The sequence below is a fragment of the Bufo bufo genome, chromosome 1, assembly GCF_905171765.1.
Source record: "Bufo bufo chromosome 1, aBufBuf1.1, whole genome shotgun sequence".
In the NCBI taxonomy this organism is placed as follows: Eukaryota; Metazoa; Chordata; class Amphibia; order Anura; family Bufonidae; genus Bufo; species Bufo bufo.
The window spans coordinates 332,678,726-332,698,620 of record NC_053389.1 but is presented as its reverse complement, the minus strand read 5'-3'; the positions used below and the strand labels follow the sequence as shown (position 1 = coordinate 332,698,620).

Here is a 19,895-nt window from a genome sequence, read left to right as displayed (position 1 = left end):
TCTATCTATCTATGTATCTCTGTCTGTCTATCTATTTATCTCTATTTTTCTATCATCTATCTATCTATCAATTATCTATCTATCTATCTATCTATCTATCTATCTATCTATCTGACCATCCCTATATTTATCTAACTATATCTACTTATCTGTCTATTTATCTGTCCCTATATCTGTCTAACCATATATTTATATCTATCTATTTATCTGTGCGTCTATCTATCTATCTATCTATCTATAAATCTATCTGTCTGTCTCTGTGTCTGTCTCCTCACAAGCTGCCCATAGACATTTAATAACTGTCAGCCAAATGTGTATGTGCATTCTATGGGTAGAGCGGAGAAAGCTGCTGCCAGAAACTTCTGGGGGTGGTTTATCTCCCAGGAGAACAAAAGGATCAGGCGAAAATATTCATTGCGCCCAATCCTTGTCACTCCCGCCATCAGCTGTCGGGGGAGAGTCAGGGGCTCCCTACACATTTAGTGTGTTTGGCAAACAGAAAACTAATGTATATGACCAGCTTAATATATTCTTCCTAATCTAACCATATTTATTATATATTTCTATCTGTTATATATGCATATATTTTTCCTTTTATATTTACCTATTTTAAACTTACATACTGAATATATCTCATCAACATTTCTAAGCATAAAGTCAGACATTTAGATATATCACCTCTGTTGACTACCAAGTATGAAAGGGTCGTACTCTTGCATGACAAAGCTATATTTGTTAAACTTGTCCTAGCGTGTGTCTTGTGGCAACCCCTGATCAGTTTTGTCGGCAGTCCTTTTCAAAGCTCTGAGAACTACAGCTGCTCTTTCTTGCACACGTAGAGTTACAAGCTCGGGGATTCATTGATTCACAATACTTCACTGACTTATTAATCACATAGGAGTTATACATATCTGCTTTTTCCTTAGAAAATAAATTATTTTACTGTTATCATGGATTGATACCTTCTGTAATCCTGATACTGGCTACTAATGCATGGTAGCTTGCCTGTTTGTTCATATTAAACTAAAATATAACAACAACAGAATATAAAACAAGAAGCTCTTAAGCAATTTAACAATATTCATCCCAGCAGCAATAGTAGTGTTAGAGTTGCAGATGCCTTTACTCATCAGCACTGTGGTTGTGTACTTTAGCAGCATTCTTGCTTTGTTCTAACAGCGTTATAGCGTCATCTATTGGCTTTTAGTGAACTGTGGCATAATAAGATTAAATGCAATCAATATTGAACCTACTTAGCAAATGTATTATGTGAATTTACTTGCCCTGTTAATCCAAAGAAGGCAATTGCATACTGGACTGTGAAACTGTTCAAATTGGCAGAGATACATTAATTCTGTAAAAGGTAAACAAAACAAAAAAACTATTCAAGATATGATACATTTGGTCTAAATATAAATTGAAATGGATCTATGAAAATAGGTTATTATTTTCTGCACAGAGGTGATTGTGATTATTCAGCATTATATTACCTACTTTCCTAATATAATATTTACTAAAATACTGTGATATGTATTTAATATTTATAGAATTAAGTCATAAAACTCCAAATATATATTTAAATGTGTATAACAGCGTTTTTGTTGTATTTTTAAGCAATGTACTTGTGTTACATTTTTGTTGTCTTTTAAGGTATAGAACAACAGATAGTTTTTACCATCTGTTTTTATCTAGAATAATTTGTTCTTATGGTATTGATAATTATGTATATATATATATATATATATATATATACACATCTTGTATTGTAGACTGCATTAAACATTAAATAATCAATATAATATATATTATAAATGACTGGAAACAATATGGCTGATGATACATTTATTTCATTTGGTAAAAGATGTTTCATAATTACATTATAATAAATAACAGAATTTAACTAGCAAAAAACACCAAAAAGCTTTTGCTTAAATCTGTTTTATTCCCATGCTCTTAATTTTTGAAAAAAAGTATTCACAAAAAAAAAACTAAAACATAAGTTATAAAAAATGACACTGCATTCTTTTATCCAGCACAACATCATTATTAAACATCCACACATCCACATTACGGTTATCACAGGTGTACAATACACTGAGGAGAAGGAGGGGAGCAGGGGAGAGAATAAGGGGCACTGTGTGCATTTTACATGGAGTTTTCTTAAAGAAAGAGCTTTGACATATATCTGACTGAATAGTCATTGCTTTGCCAGTATTAAAATATCAGAATTAACCAACAAACCACTATTAACGCTACACCAGAGTTTGCTTTGTCTCGCACTGACCTTTTGTTATTGGTGAGCAAATTGACTTCAAAGGCTCAACTGTTACACTGTCACACTAGTAGGTACTTGGGTTTATTTAATTTATTTTACATAACATATTTAAAAGATACATGGGGAGCTAAAAGAGATTGCAGATAAATAAGACTGATCAAAGCATACGATAAATACAGATGGAGTGGGAAAAGCCAGTGATGGAGGCAATGCTGTGCATTTAGTTTGATCACTGGGATGGTTCTGGGGAATATGAGGGTGTTTTCTTTCTACAGGAGGAATGAATAAACGAATAAGTGATTATTTTCTCTGGACAACCATTGAGATCCATGCACTAGAACCAGTTTATTATATTGTGGCACACAATCATTGGACACCATGTAGCTGCAGATATATATTTATATATTTACATATAACCTTTTTAAGTGGTTAACCCTTATTATGTTAATACCTAATAGTTTAATATTTCCTCTCTCCCACATCTCCCCCTAGAGTCATCCTCTGCAAATACCTGTTTTGCAGTGGTAAATTATCACATGTCTCAGTGTAGACCACAATATCTCTCCCCCATCTTTGATGACTACCAAAAATTTTGATATGAAGACTTTACCTCCACTAAAGCTCTCTATAAAGTGGACACTGGAAAATCCTGTGCAAGTTCAAGTACATACAACCCGCATAATCCAGAGAGAAGATTGCAACTTATCCATGTGTATTAGGTCTTTGTGTCTCTTGCAAAACGTTTCTGGTCCTTTATCAAAGTCAAAAGTCCGCAGGCCACAGTGGTTTGATGCCCGTTCCATCAGCTGTTGTATTGACAAGCATTCAAACTAGATCCAGGACTTTGTAAGCTGCTATATCCAAAAGTAGAATGTTGTTTGGATTTAAGTCTAAGGCTGGCCAAACTGGAATTACAGGTGTCCCTATAAACCGTGTATGGGGAGCCAGGAGGTCCATATGGACATGCTGTTGAAGACATAGCTGAGTTGAGTGAAGACCCACTGATATTATTAAGATTATTGATATTATTTAGACTTGAATTTGGCATGCCAGGTACAGCAGAGTGCCCCATACTAGATGGCATACTCATTGAGGAGATAGAACTTGGGCCAGAGAACATGGACTGAGAAGACAAAGGACTCATTGAGTTGAAGAAAGTGAAGCTTTTGGTAGACAGTGGAGCAGGGGTCAGGCTTTTAGTAGCCCAGTTGTTGTATGGGTATCCTGCATACATGTCATCATAGGGCTGCATGAGACCGCTGAACTGAGGGACATAGCCATTCTTACATAGGTCCATCTGCTGGTTGCGCTCCCTTTTCCTCCACTTGGCTCTGCGGTTTTTGAACCAGACCTGCAAAGTAAAAAAAAAAAAAATGAAACCATAAGTGTGGCCACACCATACAAAGGTCACCCGCAATCATCTAGAATAGACCTCTGACAACACCTACATTTGGCTGACCTCAATAATAATACAAGAACAACTCTGAGGGTCAAGCGACCAAAGAAGACAAACATTTCAAACCCAAATGGGAAGCATTTAGCAATTTCCTTACAACCGTTTGTGTTGGGAGAATAATGAAGTAGGCTTACTAGAAAATGTCTGGTGCCCTGGATGTCTTAGATCTATATGGGGAAATATTAATCAGTAAATCAAAGTGGTGCTTATAAAGGGAAATAATAAACTCCTCAGAGCAATGTTTGTGAGCACCCAAGGAAGAGCATTCTTGGTAAAGGAAATTAGTATTTCTACTCTACTTTATTATTCAATATGCCTAGATTAAATCTAATTAAAGCATGTCTAATGTTTTACCAGCAATTGAAAGACTCTTAATTGCTCTTCACCCAGTTCGTATCAAATCATTAAATAACTGATGCTTGATATTCACACAATCATCGTATATTTAACAGACAATTCTGAGAAGAACTGAGATCGAACAGAATAATGTTTTCTAGCTTAGATAATATTATCTAGTTTAGGCCACAATAAAACATTAATTAAATTAATCTATTATGCTTGATTGGATAGTTTGTTGAATGGATATTGTATGTATGATTTTATTTGTTTTAATTATTACTCACTTATATAGTGCCAACATATTCCACAGTGCTTTACAGACATTGTTATCACACAATAGCATGAAATGAATGAATTGTTCTTTTGTAGCTGATTTCCTGAAGAACTAGAACTCTTAGCGTTTCATGCCCATTGTTAGCCATTTTTGTTCCATCATGACTTGACAAGGATTAGCTATGCAATGGTAGGATGTGTCTATACATCTATTGGAGTATAGAACAAATATTATGTCTCATACAATATATGATGTTGCTGCTACTTGATTTTATAATTTCCCACCAGTGTTCCAGAGTGCAAGACCTTTCTGTCCCTGCATTTAAGTTGCCCCTCTAGTTGTAGTAGTCGTAGTTTGCATAGTATATTAATTGGCCGTGGTAAATGTTTTAGCAAGGGCTTCTCTGTAATAATATAGTGTGCATAATAAAAAGCCCTGCTTAAAGATCATAAAAGCAAGGATTGGATTAGTATGTTGGAGCACAATCTTCCTACTGCCCTTTGGATATGCTATGTATAGGTAGAACTCATTAGAATTTACTGCCTGACCAGTTGCAGTTGCATCTGCTCACATAGCCTTGGCTTTGCTTTACTTTTACAGAAAACACTTAGGGAACAAATAACGACTTTACAAAAAGCATTCCTAATTAAAAAGGTATTTGCAGCAGAAACACAGCAGACAGAACCATTCATCATATATAGTTTCCGTAAGTTACAAAACCTTTTAAAGGAAAAAGTAAATTTCATTAAGAGGGCAAATCTGGAGCATTTATTAATTTACTTCTAGGGCTTTGTTGAATCCTGCAATTATTCTAATTTTAATATATTCATTGTATTCATTGTACTAGTTTATATATATATATATATATATATATATATATATATAGTAACGCAAAAGTCAATACATTTATATATATATATATATATATATATATATAATCTCTCTCTCTCTAAAACAGATATAGTAAACTGCTTACATTTTACTAGACAGGTAGCTGAAGAATAATTAGCTTGCAATAAATAGACTAAATAAAAAAAATTAGAAAGGCAATCCTAATATTTTTTACATAAATGTGAACTTGCAAAATTAGAATATATTGTTTTATTCTATTTATTTTTATATTACTTATAGTTTAATCTAATTTTATGTATCATTGTTTTGTGTATATATATATATATATATATATATATACTTTTATAGGTATTGGTCATTAGTTTATGTACGGAGATATTAGATCTCTTTCTTTCTTTCTTTCTTTCTTTTCTTTATCCATCTTATTATGTTTTTTACATCCACTATTTCTCTCTCTTCAGCAATATATAATATTATAGTTGTCATGTTATTGAAAATATCATTCACGGCTCTTTTATAAAGCCATAACCCTAAAGAACTAAATATTTTATACATAAATGCCAAATTGTAGCCGAGTTCCTTAACTATATTTCTATATGTTCCCTATAATTACTCAGTTTTTTTCTCTTTGCATTTATATGCCAAGTAAATAGCACATATTTTTGTTTAAAAAAAGTAACCTCTATATTAGAAAGCAGCCAAAACACATTCTTCTTGACTATTCAATATGAATTTACATACTAGCGGACACTTCTTTGCATAAGGTATTTAGAAATGTGGAGTTGTATATGGAAGTAACGCAAAAGTCAATACATTTATGAAAAACAAGAAAAAATATGCAAGCAACAAACAAAACAATTATGACTGGTTACCTGAGTAATACAATTGGTTAATTTCCATAAGGTGCCTCTAAGTTAGGGATAGTGCAAATTGGTTTCTCTGAACAAATTTTATTTTATTTTTTTCAAATAAATAAGAGGCTCTATGTTTGACCATATTGTGTTAGGCTAGGTTCACACTATTTTTGTAACTTTCCTTGAGAAGCATAATGATATTAACATATTAGTTCTGCATGCATGAGCTTACTTAGGACAGGATAAAAAAAATAGCATGCTATATATTGAGCCTGGTAAATACAACAGGATAAGAAAAAATATTTAAAACTGATATAAACCCATATCTATTTCATGCAGCTGCTTTGTCTGAATAGTTTGAATTAGTAAAATAATAAAAAAAATCTAGATATATCTATCTATTTATTTATATCTATCTATTTATCTACCTCATATCTATCTATTATCAATCTATCTATCTAATAGCTATCTATTATCTATCCATCTCATATCTATCTATCTATCTATCTATCTATCTATCTATCTATCTATCTATCTATCTATCTATCTATCTATCGTCTATGACTATCTATCTATCTATCTATCTATCTATCGTCTATGACTATTTATCTATCTATCTATCTATCTATCTATCTATCTATCTATCTATCTATCTATCTATCTATCTATCTAACTAACCATATATCTTTATCTATCTATCTCTCATCTATCTATCTAGCTATCTCAGCAAGCAGGAGGCGTATCCTTATGAGGCAGAGTATCTATGGTTAATCTTTAATACTGCTCTGTTAAAGCAACATCTCAGCATACATAACTAGCATCCTAATGTGGCAGCACTGTATTACACTTTCCACTGCATAACCTGAAGCAATGGGTGCTCTCAGGGAGTTACAAAGAGCTTGTCATGAACATAGCACCCACGTAACACAGAAAACTATCACATTTCCTTGCACCCTATATATTTCACATATATGTATCCTGCATCTTATGCTAAGTATCCTACTAAGGTGTACAAAATAACAACTGATTGACTATGTAAAGCAATATTTAACTGTAATTTTTTTTTTTTTACATGAAAATCATTTCCGTTTCTTTATTTATTTATTAGGGGCATATGAAATGAACCTTTCAGTCTGACTGTGCCTTGAGGTTCAATTGTGGATTTTAGTTTTCCATCTCGTCTTTGTTTGGGGCCAATGGTTTTTTAATGTGTCTCTGTGCAGAATTATATTGGGTTTAAGAAAGTAGAAGTGTGAGATAACAGCATTATTGGGACCTTAGAGGCACAAAAGTATTGAGGTCTAAAATAATAGTTTGCTCACAGAATCTTCATCATTATGTTTACTTTTATTAGCCGTATTGTTATTTCTATTTGTTTTAGTGTATAAAATAATAACAAATTAAATACATAACTAAATAATACAAAACAAATAAAGCTTGCTATTTTATTTAACACATTTATTTTCATATGAATGAAATGACAAGGACTATTTTGTATAGAATTAATTATTCTTGTAAACTGTTCATTTGCTAAACTGGCTAATCGCTATGTAATATCAAATATTTGAGTATTTATCTACAGTTACTCTTTAAAATTAACTGCAGCAAGCCATAGTTCAATAACTTTTATAATAATAATAATTATTATTATTATTACTATTATTACTACTACAATAATATTAAAATGCTTCATCATAATAGGTAATCATAGTAGAATTAGATATGCACAATGAGCATCCTGAATATGTGTGGAATTATAAGATTGGATTTTATATCCGTGGAGCTGGATGTATGAATCTTCACCTTTTGAAGGCAAGGCTTAATGCACTCTTAAAGCTGAAACTATATGCCATAGTAGGACAGTTATAATTTTTCATTCATTTTTTCATGCTGGATTTTTTTTAGTCCCTGTACTCACTGAACTGTTAAGTTCACTATCATATATGACTTATCTGTCTTGTCCAAATGGTCAATGAAACAAAATAAAAAAAATGGAGCATTTCTACGTAACAAAATTTTAAAAGTCAGCAGTGTACAGAGACTGAGGGAAACAGATCAGATTTCATAGTTATGCATTTTCCATTGCAGATCCCCACTTCCCACTCTGCTCCTCTTTGCGTGTTGACTTATACTAAATCAATCTGTCTATCTTATTCTGCATGGAGTTGGTATGTTCTCCCCATGGTAGCGCAGGTTTCCTCCGGGTACTCCGGTTTCCTCTCTCACGCCAAAGACTTACTGATAGTAAAATTAGATTGTGAGCCCCACTGTACACAACAAGCAATGATAATGTCTGTAAAGCACTGCGGAGTATGTCAGAGTTGAGTAAAATAAATAAAAATATCTATCTATCTTTATCTATCTATCTATCTTGCTATATCTATCTGTTTATCTATCTATCTATACATAGAATTTACTATCTATCTATCTATCTATCTATCTATCTATCCATAGCATTATCTATCTATCTGTCCATCATTATCAATAGGGAACTGTGTGGAGCAAGGCACAGATACCTACACTCGCACTTACACATTTAATATTTTGCTCTTACCCTGACTCTGGCTTCTGTCAGATTTGTCCACACGGCTATCTCTTCTCTCATGCTCATATCAGGGTAACGGTTCCTCTGGAAGGTGGCCTCCAGTTCCTGTAGTTGTTGGCTGGTGAAGTGAGTTCTCTGTCTCCGCTGCTTTTTCTTCTTGGATGGGTCATCCACATTGCTATCTTCACTTTTTGGCTCCCCACTCCTGTCTTTTTCTGTGGAGAGTCCAATGCTATAGGTTGGTAACGTAGCAAGAGTAGGAAAGGCACACAGACATATGCACCTTTATATCCACCAATACAAATAAATGTGTGTAAAATTAAATACATAAAGGGCTTTGCCACTAATATAGAATAAACAAGGTTAATGGTATATTATAATTTAGGTCTTTAGTAATTTTAATGCTAGCTAAAAATATCTAAGATTAATAATAATATTAATAATTTTTAGCAATGAATGAGCACAAACTGACAAAGTATACACGAGAAATAAAATAGTTTACTAATTAATGTAGATATTTCATATATGCAGGTAAAGATTTTTGAATCACACATACATATGCACTAGTCTAGTTACTTAATTAACAAAAAGGCTTCCGTTCAGTGTAATTTATGTAAAATGCTATTTTGGAATGAAGGAAAATGGTTATACTACAATTCTATTACTCCAACTAAAAATATAGTAGTGATATTAATAGTAATATTAATAAATAATGATATTTACATACAACCCTCTACTATAGCTACTACCACTACTATCACTGTAATCATTATTAATAAAAAATAATAATAATCACCATCATCAATTATTTTATAAAATACTAACATTCATAGAAAACAACAATAGTAATAATAATAAAAATAACATTAATAATAATTTCACACAGTAAATATTAAATATACCATAAAATATTTTCCGTTTGCAATCTATTTTTTATTTTAAATTCTGCTAATAGGATAAAAATATTTTGATAAGGCATTAGTGAAAGTAAAACTGAATAATAATAATAATAATAATAATAATAGTAATGATAATTTTCTCTCTATATTCAGTTATTTTGGTGGAATAATATGTTTGCCTTAGCTTTAATAAATGAACAAATATTGATGTTCCTTAGATTACAAGGGCCTTTCAGTAGCTGTTTTCAATAGGCCACAGAGAGGAAAACCCTCTGGGAGTTTGTGATATTTCTGTGGGGGTTACCTAAACTGACCTATCTAATTTTTGTGTATTAAGAGGAAAAAAAATCCTGTCAGGAAGGACACAAGTTATTATTATTGCACAGGATACAATATGATAATGCTGAATCAAAATACAACAGGTCACAAGTACATACTATATATATTGTCAGTATACAATGCAATATCTATCCATACTGCTAGATTTTTTTTCTTTCAAATATATATATATATATTCTACGATAGATAAAGATAGATAGATAGCTAGATAGATAGATAGATTCAAGGTAAGCATTAATCCTCCCTCATAGATAAATCATTTTCAATAATATTTTTTTTTTTTACAGCAGACTAAGTGTCATCTTCCTCTGGGGAGCAGTATAAGACCTGTCCTTAAATAATCTAAACCAACAGATGCCCACAGATTTCTCCCAAGTGTGATTTATTACAAGGACACTACAAAATATTTCTTTTCTTTCGCTAGAAAAGCTCATAAAAATGCTAGCTGGGAAAATAACCACTCCAAACAAAACTTATACTGGTAATTTGTGTTTTAAATGAAACCAAATAAGATTATAATTACCATAACAACCTAAATCCATACAAAAAAGAAATAATTCTAACACATTAGAAATAAATAATTAGAGCATTATCTCTATCGATCAAGTCTATTTATTTATGTCTGCCTATCGATCTGTATTTCGATCTGTTGTATTAACTTACATTAGTTGACTGCAGTTAATGCTCTGTCTTTTTGCAGTCTTGATATGTTAGTAAAGCAATATGTTAAGATGATGCCGATGATTATTATTAATCATATCCTAATGCACTATGGTGATAGTGAACTGTATAACGCATGTCTTTAGCAAGGATAAGGCATATGGATAGGATTTCTTAAAGTACGTTGTTAATTAACATTATTACCTGCTAGTTCAGTGTCAGATGATTCACTGGCTGAATTCTCAATTGGATCTCTAGTTTCAGTTGATCTTTGCAAGTGGAAGTTGGAGGCCATGTCATGAGACGGCTGAGGTCTTAAACTTTCAGGCAATCTCTCCAGATTCATACCCCCTTTAAAAGAATCCATGATAATACTGCTCATGAAAACTCGTATTCCACAAATCCTATACAAACCAAGTCACATCCAGGTTCTGTACTTGTAAAGGTTGGATACCCATAAAAACTGACTTGGAAAAAGTTCCTTCTCCTTCCTTTTAGGCAGTAGACTGTATGCAGTTTCCCAAGCAAAGATACATTAGAGTGTTAGGAAGTACAAGCTGCTGGCTTGATAGTTTTTAGCTAAAGAGATTAAAGGACCTGCCCTAGTAGAAGTGGCTGCAGTATGCTGGAGCACCGCCCAACTGAGCTTAATACCTCCCTGTCTTACTAATAAATTACTATGTGCAGTCTTCAGCCCAACCTACAGTCTAGCTAAGGAGAAGACAGCAAACTCCCCATAGATCTTTGGAGCTACTCTCTAAGGTATCCGAGCTTTACTGGCAAGGCCTTTCTTAAAGAGACACCAATTCCTCAAAATAACCTTACATCCCACCATCAGGGAATAACTCTGAGAATAAATGTGCAGAGAATAATTAGCTTTGTTTTTCATTAGTTCAGACCTGCTCTTTTTTATGGCTGTGATGTCCCCTGAACTTTACAACTTAGGTGATTTATATGGTTTTGTATAGCTCCAAATACCTTGCCCTACTTCAAATATTGATAGACTCTTGAGTAAATATATACTTTCATACCATTCAACTATTCATGGCAGGCTTTGCCAGTAAAAGCTAGGTACCTTACAGAGCAGTTCCAAGGGTCTTTGGAGTTTATAGGCTGCTCCTTAACTAGATTGGATATTGGGGTGAGAATGACATATAGTATAGGGAGATAGGGATGCATTACAATCAGTTAAAAGACTCATGCCCCTTTGTGTACCAGCGATCCCTATACTGTGTTTTTTGCATATATATTTGGCACAAAAAATATTAAATAACAATCTCCAATAAGATAAATATCAAATCTAAAAAACTAATATTTAAAACGGCATAATAAAATATGTCTTCATATCCACGTTTGTTAAGTCCGTATTAATTTGCAAAATTGCTAATTGTTCAGATCGTACGTATGTAGTGTATACATAGCCACATAAATGATATAGTCATGCTTAGTTTTTATACAATATTGTGAAGATTTTTATGAAAATATTATCATATATTTCCCTATATTGTAATGTGAATACTGTGGGTTGATGGGGTTAAACCATTTAGTGACAATTAGCATTAAAGGAGTATAAGCAAACGTAGTGATCACCCTATACGTACTTTATCAAACAGACTTGCAAGACTCCCAAGTCAGTGCTATGATTATTTTTGATATATCAACTGGGAAAAAACACTAATAATATTTTGTTCTTCTATCATTTTAATAATGTCCATGCATTAAATGATGTTTTATGCTACGTTGTTTAAATTATAGATATATTATGTTTTCACCATATGGCCAATTGTTTTCTATTATTATCTTAATTTTCTAAAGGAATGTTTTAGGAGATACCAATACATTAACCTATAGCAGATTAAGATGGATAAGAGCCACAGCACCTATATCCGGCGTTCTGGTTCAGTTCCCCTCTGGGGAGAAGCAGAAAAAACAGGAGGGGAACCAAAGCCAGAAGTGATCCCATAGTTTTCTACGGGATCTTTCTCATACGTTAGGTGCATCTGTTGTGATGCCAGATGTCAAATTGCGCCAGACCGAAAAATGCTGCATGCTCAGTTTTTCTGTCCGGTGCTATCAGTGTACAGATGCTGGATCTATGCACTGACATGCAATACACATATGCCAGTTATGGCCATCTCCCCTCCTAAAACTGATATATATGAAGCGAGCCTCAGTGTGTTCTGCCCCAACTGTGACTTGTAGTACCTTTATAAATATATACATAAACACTGTGCATTAGAAATGGGCAATGTGTAAAAATCTATCTATCTATCTATCTATCTATCTATCTATCTATCTATCTATCATCAAGACTAGTAAGTATCATAATTTCTGCTTTATCCTCAACCCCTTGTCTATTTAAATATCTCATGAACCAGGGTGCAGCAAATCAAAAAGTTTGCTAAATATTTCTGTAGACAAGTAAATGTATTTTAAAGTATTGCAAAGTTAATTTAGATTTGGCATTTTTATGATTATTTGTTTTAGTGTTTCTTCTCTAGTGCTCAAATCAGTATTCATAAATGAATGTAACATGATAAACATTTGATATTGAGCTATATTTTGTGTCTAAATATTTAACAAAATGCAGAAAAACTAAAAACATTTTGATTGCCTGTGCTTCTTCAAGGCTATGCAGTTTACACCTACAGAATGTTGGACACAGAGAACACACACACTCACAGTCAATATTGTGTAGCTTGCCACTTCATACAAGACAAAGCACAGCAGGTTAGGGCTATTGAATGGTAAGATAAACACACGTAGAGTGAGTGGTAAGGACCTGCAGTCTGTGGACCAGGCTTGATAAGAGAACATGATAAGATTACACATGTTTGCCTAGACACTGTCTAGGTTTTCTATTATGTAGGGACCTTGAGATAGTTCTTCATCTACTTTTTTATACATAGACAAAATAAGAATAAAGAACATCTGCTTCAAATGAATGACTCCATCAATCTATACTACCGAAGCTAGGGGCATTTGTGTAGATATCAGTACAATGTTAGCAACAGCATCAAGCTATATAATTATATAAAAATAGAACAGTTATACATGTTTTTTTACTATATGAATGAACAAGTTAAGTCTATCAATACGACTATAATAATAAAAAAAATCTAAAAATATAGATACATAATTATATTGGCTCAGTGGTTAGAACTGGTGCCTTGTAGCACTGCTGTTCTAGGTTTAAATCCAACCAAGGACAGCATCTGCATGGAGTTTGTATGTTCTCTGCATGTCTCTCTGGCTTTTCTCTGTGTACTCCATAAATATATATATATATATATATATATATATATATATATATATATGAGATATCTATCATAATTAACTATATGACTGTTCTATAACAATAAACCACTCCAACTTTATTACTATACCAATGAAAAACTATATATATTACTAAAGCAATCGCAATCAATTAACTAAGTAAAGTACAGGAGGGACCTGTTTAACTAGGGTTATTGTAGCAAGACCCACCTAGAACTGCACTGTTTAGCCAACAGGTAATCTTTCTAAATGCTCTGCTGTCTGCTACAAGCTGCTCCCTGGAGCTATATGAAATTTGTGTATAGACTCAAATCAATTAGGCAAATCCTCTTAATGCTATAGGGAAAAATCAGATATGTGGTATAGGGATGGGATAAATCCCCACTATATGTCTACTGCATCTGATAAATATTGCAACTAAAACAAAGGTTGAATATGAAATGTAATATATATATATATATATATATATATATATATATCAGTATGTTGAGAAAATCAGTATGCTAAATCACATATATTATTATTTTGCATTGTCATTTTTATAGATTATCATATAGTGCAAGACCACTAGAGGGAGCAGTGGGGCTCAAGATCTGTTTGCACTTTATGCAAATATGATATATAGATAGATAGATAGATAGATAGATAGATAGATAGATAGATAGATAGATAGATAGATAGATAGATTTTTGGCTTGTGTATTTTCTGACTTCCTAATTATAAATAAACGAGTAGCTGGTAAAGTAAAGTCAATAAAATATAAAATAAACCGTATAATATCTTTGTTTCATTTAAGTGATTATGTATTATCATTTTGTATTTTTAAAATTATATACAGATATCTAGATTATTGTCAAATTTTAAAAATAACATATGAATTGAAAAATATAAAATATCTCATATGTTTAATGTAGTTAGAAATCTACTAAATGCATTGCTTACCAATTCACACTTTTCCATAAATCTTAGACATATATAAGTATAGTATCCCCCTCTTAAACAAAAAAATTACCAAAACTAAAAACTGTGTTTTGGAAATTTCAAAATTTACTGATATTTATATAAACATTTAAATATTTATTTTAAATATTTTAATCTACACACTTTGCAAAATTCTAGGACAATGCCTACATTGTCCATATATATATATATATATATATATATATATGGTTTTGTTATTTCTAAAAATATTTCTAACATTTAGATGTTAATTAAAAGCATTGTTACATATATCACTTAATGGTTAAGGTTAAATAAAACATAAACCTAAATTTTTTATATGTAAGTTCACTTTAATTTGTTGATTTTTTTGTAGCTTTTTATTTGAAATATAGTTAAAATAACTCAATAAATAAATAATTAAATTCCAGGTAAGGTATAGGTGGTCCAACTCCAGACATATCATAAGCAACTGATATGGCAAGAATGGGCATAATATTGCATAAATATATGGTAGGATACACCAGGAAACTGTTATTTTAATAATATCAAATTGTTTAATAATGTTCTAAATTAATATGCAAACATATAAACAATTATAAATGAAAAATGTATATGTACATAAAAAGATTGAGAACTTAGGACACTTTTTCTTTTATAATTGTTCTAATCAGGCTAATATATAAAAAGTAAAAAGAAGTAAATTAGAAATGGCTCCATTATATGTGTCAGGGAAGTTCTGATGATATAATGTTAACAGCAATCCTTAAAAATTGTTTTGTGGTCATTTAAAATAATGTATATAATATATATACACACACACAATTAAAATAAATAAAAAATAAATAAAATATCACCGTTGTCTAAAGAAACCAATTATGGCAATTATTCAAGTTCTTTCACAGAATAAATTATATATATATGTATATATAGTTTCAATAGGTATAAATGACATACAGCTAATATGTGTAGGCTAAGACATGACAAGAACATGCCCCACACTGGGATTTTAGGATATTTTTATAACGCTTAGTAACATTACATGTTTTGATTTAAGCATTAAGTAAACATAAAATGTATAGACTATTGCTGATATATTATTGTTATTTATCAATGTGAACCACATGTTAGCTATTTTTTTGTAAATAAATATGTCTAACAAACATCAGTCTGAACATGGCAGCTTTATAACTTATGGGCTAGCTTGTATTAACAAGTATTAGTAATATATTATTAGTAATCCTAACATTACTATCATTGTGAATCACAAATACATAATCAAAAATTCTTCATTATACTGAATCCTTTATATATATATATATATATATATATATATATATATATTTGTATTTATATCTACAATGAAAAATTCTGTCCTATCTTTCTACATCTATCTATCTATCTATCTATCTATCTCATATTATCTATCTCTCATATCTATCTATCTATCTATCTATCTATCTATTATCTATCCATCTATCTCATATTATCTATCTCTCATATCTATCTATCCTATTATCTATCTAAGTCTATCTCATATTATCTATCTATCTATCAGTCTATCTATATCTAAGTCTATATTATATATCTTTCTATCTATCTATTACTATATCTATCTATCTGAAATGGTAACTCTCTAACTTATAGAGTAGCCTATATAAACAAGTATTATTAATATATTAAGAGTTATCTTAACATTTCTAATTTTGTGAATCACAAATACATAGTCAAGGATTCTTCATTTACTAAATCCTTTTTATATATACCTATACCTACATCAAATATTCTATTATCTATCTATCTCATATCTCTATCTATCTTCTATCTATCTATCTATCTTTCTATCTTCTAAGTCCATCTATCTATATCTAGTCAATCTATCACATATCTATCTGTCAATCATCTATCTATCATTTATCTATCATATCTATCTAAGTCCATCTATCTATCTACTAATGTCTGTCTATTTGTCTACAATGAAAGATTCTAGTAATATATTAAAAGTAACCTAAAGTTACTTATTATTGTGAATTACAAATACATAATCAAAAATTCTTCATTATACTGAATTCTTTTTATATATCTTTGTACTATTATGTACAATTAAAAATTCTGTCCTATCATTCTATATCTATCTATCTATCTATCTATCTATCTATCTATCTAGTCATCAAACCCCTTCATGTGTGAGATTTTATATTAACAGTAGATAATAGTAAATACATTGTTAATTTAAACTTGTAAATCCTATTAGTCTTTCTTTCTTCTAAATCTACATGTTGGCTTTAGTAAAGTCTGGACCAGCTGTGGTAGTTTTGTACTATTCTTATACACTGATGAGGATTTTAATAACTCTGTAGCAGCAGTACAGGCAGAAGTGTGGTGTACATGGAGAGGAGACTGAGCACTGCAATATGACCAATATAATCTATATGATAGATGCATTACAGTAACACAAGCAAATAGACGTTTTCTTCCATACGAACAATACTTATGCCTATTTTGATAGTCTATCTTTCAATCTACCTATCCATGTGTGTTTTTATGTGCTATATACAAAGGGTAAGATATATTGTACCAACAGTGTCTTAAATTTGAGTACAACCAAAGTGACCATGAGTGCTTTGCATTTTATTACATCTGTAGCTCAACATTCGATCTCCAGGCTCAATAGAAGGCATTGAGGCTTGTGTAGATTTCTGAAGTAGATTTTATACATTTTATTTTTTATTTTTATGCACTCATATAGCGCTACTATATTCTGCAAACATTAGCATCCAACTGTCCCCAATGGGGCTCACAATCTAAGGTCCCTATCAGTATGTCTTTGGAGTGTGGGAGGAAACCGGAGTACCCTGAGAAAACCCACGCAAACACGGGGAGAACATACAAACTCTATGCAGATGTTGCCCTTGGTCAGATTCAAACCTAGGACCCCAGCGCTGCAAGGCACCATTGCTAACCACCGAGCCACCGTGCTGCCCATATAATGTTACACTTTAATAAACAGTACATTAGGACAATGGATGTCAAGAATCTATGATATATCTATTATCCACAGTATTTGAATATCTATGATTATCTATTTATCAGTCTATCTGTCTATCACTAACAAGCTCTTGACATTGTGTTGCTGATTGGCCAACAGTTACTCTAATCTCTGTTAATTTCAAATACTAGGTTGATGATCTCATGAACTACTTTTGCAGCCAACCATACACAAGATATGCAAGTTATAAAATAGGGACATTTCCATGACATAACAAACCCATAAAATAACCGATTGATGACATGACCAATCCCTAATAGCTAAAATGAACTGTAATCTTAGGTTGAGCATAAAGCTCTCATTATACAAGGTCTTTGTGTCTGGCTAAAGCTCCTTTATCACAGCAGAGAGGGCATCATGACCTACACAAAGTACCTCAAAAAGTTATATTTCTGCATATAGTTTATTGTCAACAAATACATTTAGATGTTATCATAATCGTATTTTCCTATTAGTATCATATTATATTTTTAGATCACTATTATTTCATGAGTGTGACTTTCTTTAAATGGGTTCATAGAGTATTTGTTCCTTAGATAAATTATTTAAATTTGTGGTTATATACAGATACAGAAAATATATTTGCAATAGTTGTTTGCACCTATTTATCAAAATCAATCTTTATTAATCAATGGCTTCAACTTTTGGATCTGTAAAATCAATATGACGAAAAATGGAGAAACTGATAATTTTATAAAACAATTAAAAACAAGGAAAATAAACTATATATATTTTTTTTAATGAGTGTTATCTAAATACATGTGTTGGCACATATACTGTCGGTCTATCCATCTGTGATCATCTAGGGAGTTGTGGAGATTCTTCTATCTATCTATCTATCTATCTATCTATCTATCTATTCTATCCTTTGTCTTCTATCTATCCATTTATCTGAAGACCTATATATTAGAAAACTTAAATAATTTGGGGATACTTTACATTAAATATCAAATAAAAATTACTGTTTTAGAATTTTTTAATTTTATGTGCTTATTTAAATAAAATTTTCATAACTATTCTTTTTTGTGATATTATTATCAGTAATATTATGCAATTGTTATTGTAGCATTGTTATTAAGTTTGTGGGTTGATTTGATTTTATTTGCAATTAAATAACATTATTGAGAACTTACAAAAAGTCTACTACTTACCTAAGTCAACATAGGAGGGGGTATTCTTAGAAAGGCTAAGTTCCATAGCAGTATCTGTGCAAATATAATATATGACAAAGTTAGTTTGTTTTGTTTTAGGTTCTCTTTTTTCTAAAGTGTTTCTCTTGAAACAAATATGGATTTATAGCATTCTATATTAATTCTAGATGCAACAAATATTTATATTCTTATAATATTTGTGAAGTTTAAATTTAAGTTAATTTGCTTTAATTCAGAATTCAACCACCAACTTGTCATTCAATTAGATGTAATTTAATAAAGTGTAGTGTAACATGCGGTTGCCCTCTTGGTATTCATTAAATAATTGTGCATATAAGGGCCACACTTATTTTTTTTAAATTAGAAACAATAAAAACAGTCAAAAATAGTAACACATTGTAAAACTATAATTCTGCATAACGTCCAGAGTTACACAAATGAGGCTTTAATCAGGCACTAATTGTACAGTAGCCTGGATTCATTGCATGAAGTTTGTGTGCATACTTAACATGTTCAATAGATTTTCTTCTTTTCCTAGGGGAGTGTTAGGGAGGAAGATGGGGTATGGTGGGCAGTATAATTCTTTATGGCTAATACTCTCATTTGGAACTCAATAATGACAGATCATAACATTTGCTTCACTCCTATTCTCAAGTTATCATAAGAAGAACAGAATGGAAGGATACTCTAACATTATTTATTTAATAGTCTGGATTTCCCTTCTAAAATATTTTGATTCTTTTATAATCAAGCCTCTGAAATTACCTCTAAACAACTCATATTCAAGATACAAGCACAGCAACAGTAGAAAGAAGGTTTTCTTTTATATGATTATTACTTTATAGCATGGATGGTTTGAATGCAGAGTTTTTTTTTATGAAACCTTCAGCTTTTTACAGCCATAGTAATGATATTATTAAACAAAACTAGAAGCTCTTATGAAGAAAAATCTTTTCCCTGCCCCTTGTAAGTATTACATTTATTAGT

The 19,895-nt window shown here is 31.4% G+C and overlaps 1 protein-coding gene across 1 annotated transcript; it reads right to left on the bottom strand.

Moving 5' to 3' along the window:
* Window positions 1–2,067: 2,067 nt before the first annotated feature.
* PITX1 (paired like homeodomain 1) lies at window positions 2,068–10,860 on the bottom strand. The gene is made up of 3 exons (XM_040415664.1): window positions 10,698–10,860; window positions 8,605–8,810; window positions 2,068–3,626 (listed from the first exon to the last, which is right to left on the bottom strand). Exons 1-3 carry the CDS (start codon window positions 10,858–10,860, stop codon window positions 3,078–3,080), a joined length of 918 nt encoding a protein of 305 aa, XP_040271598.1. The 3' UTR covers window positions 2,068–3,077.
* Window positions 10,861–19,895: the final 9,035 nt, after the last annotated feature.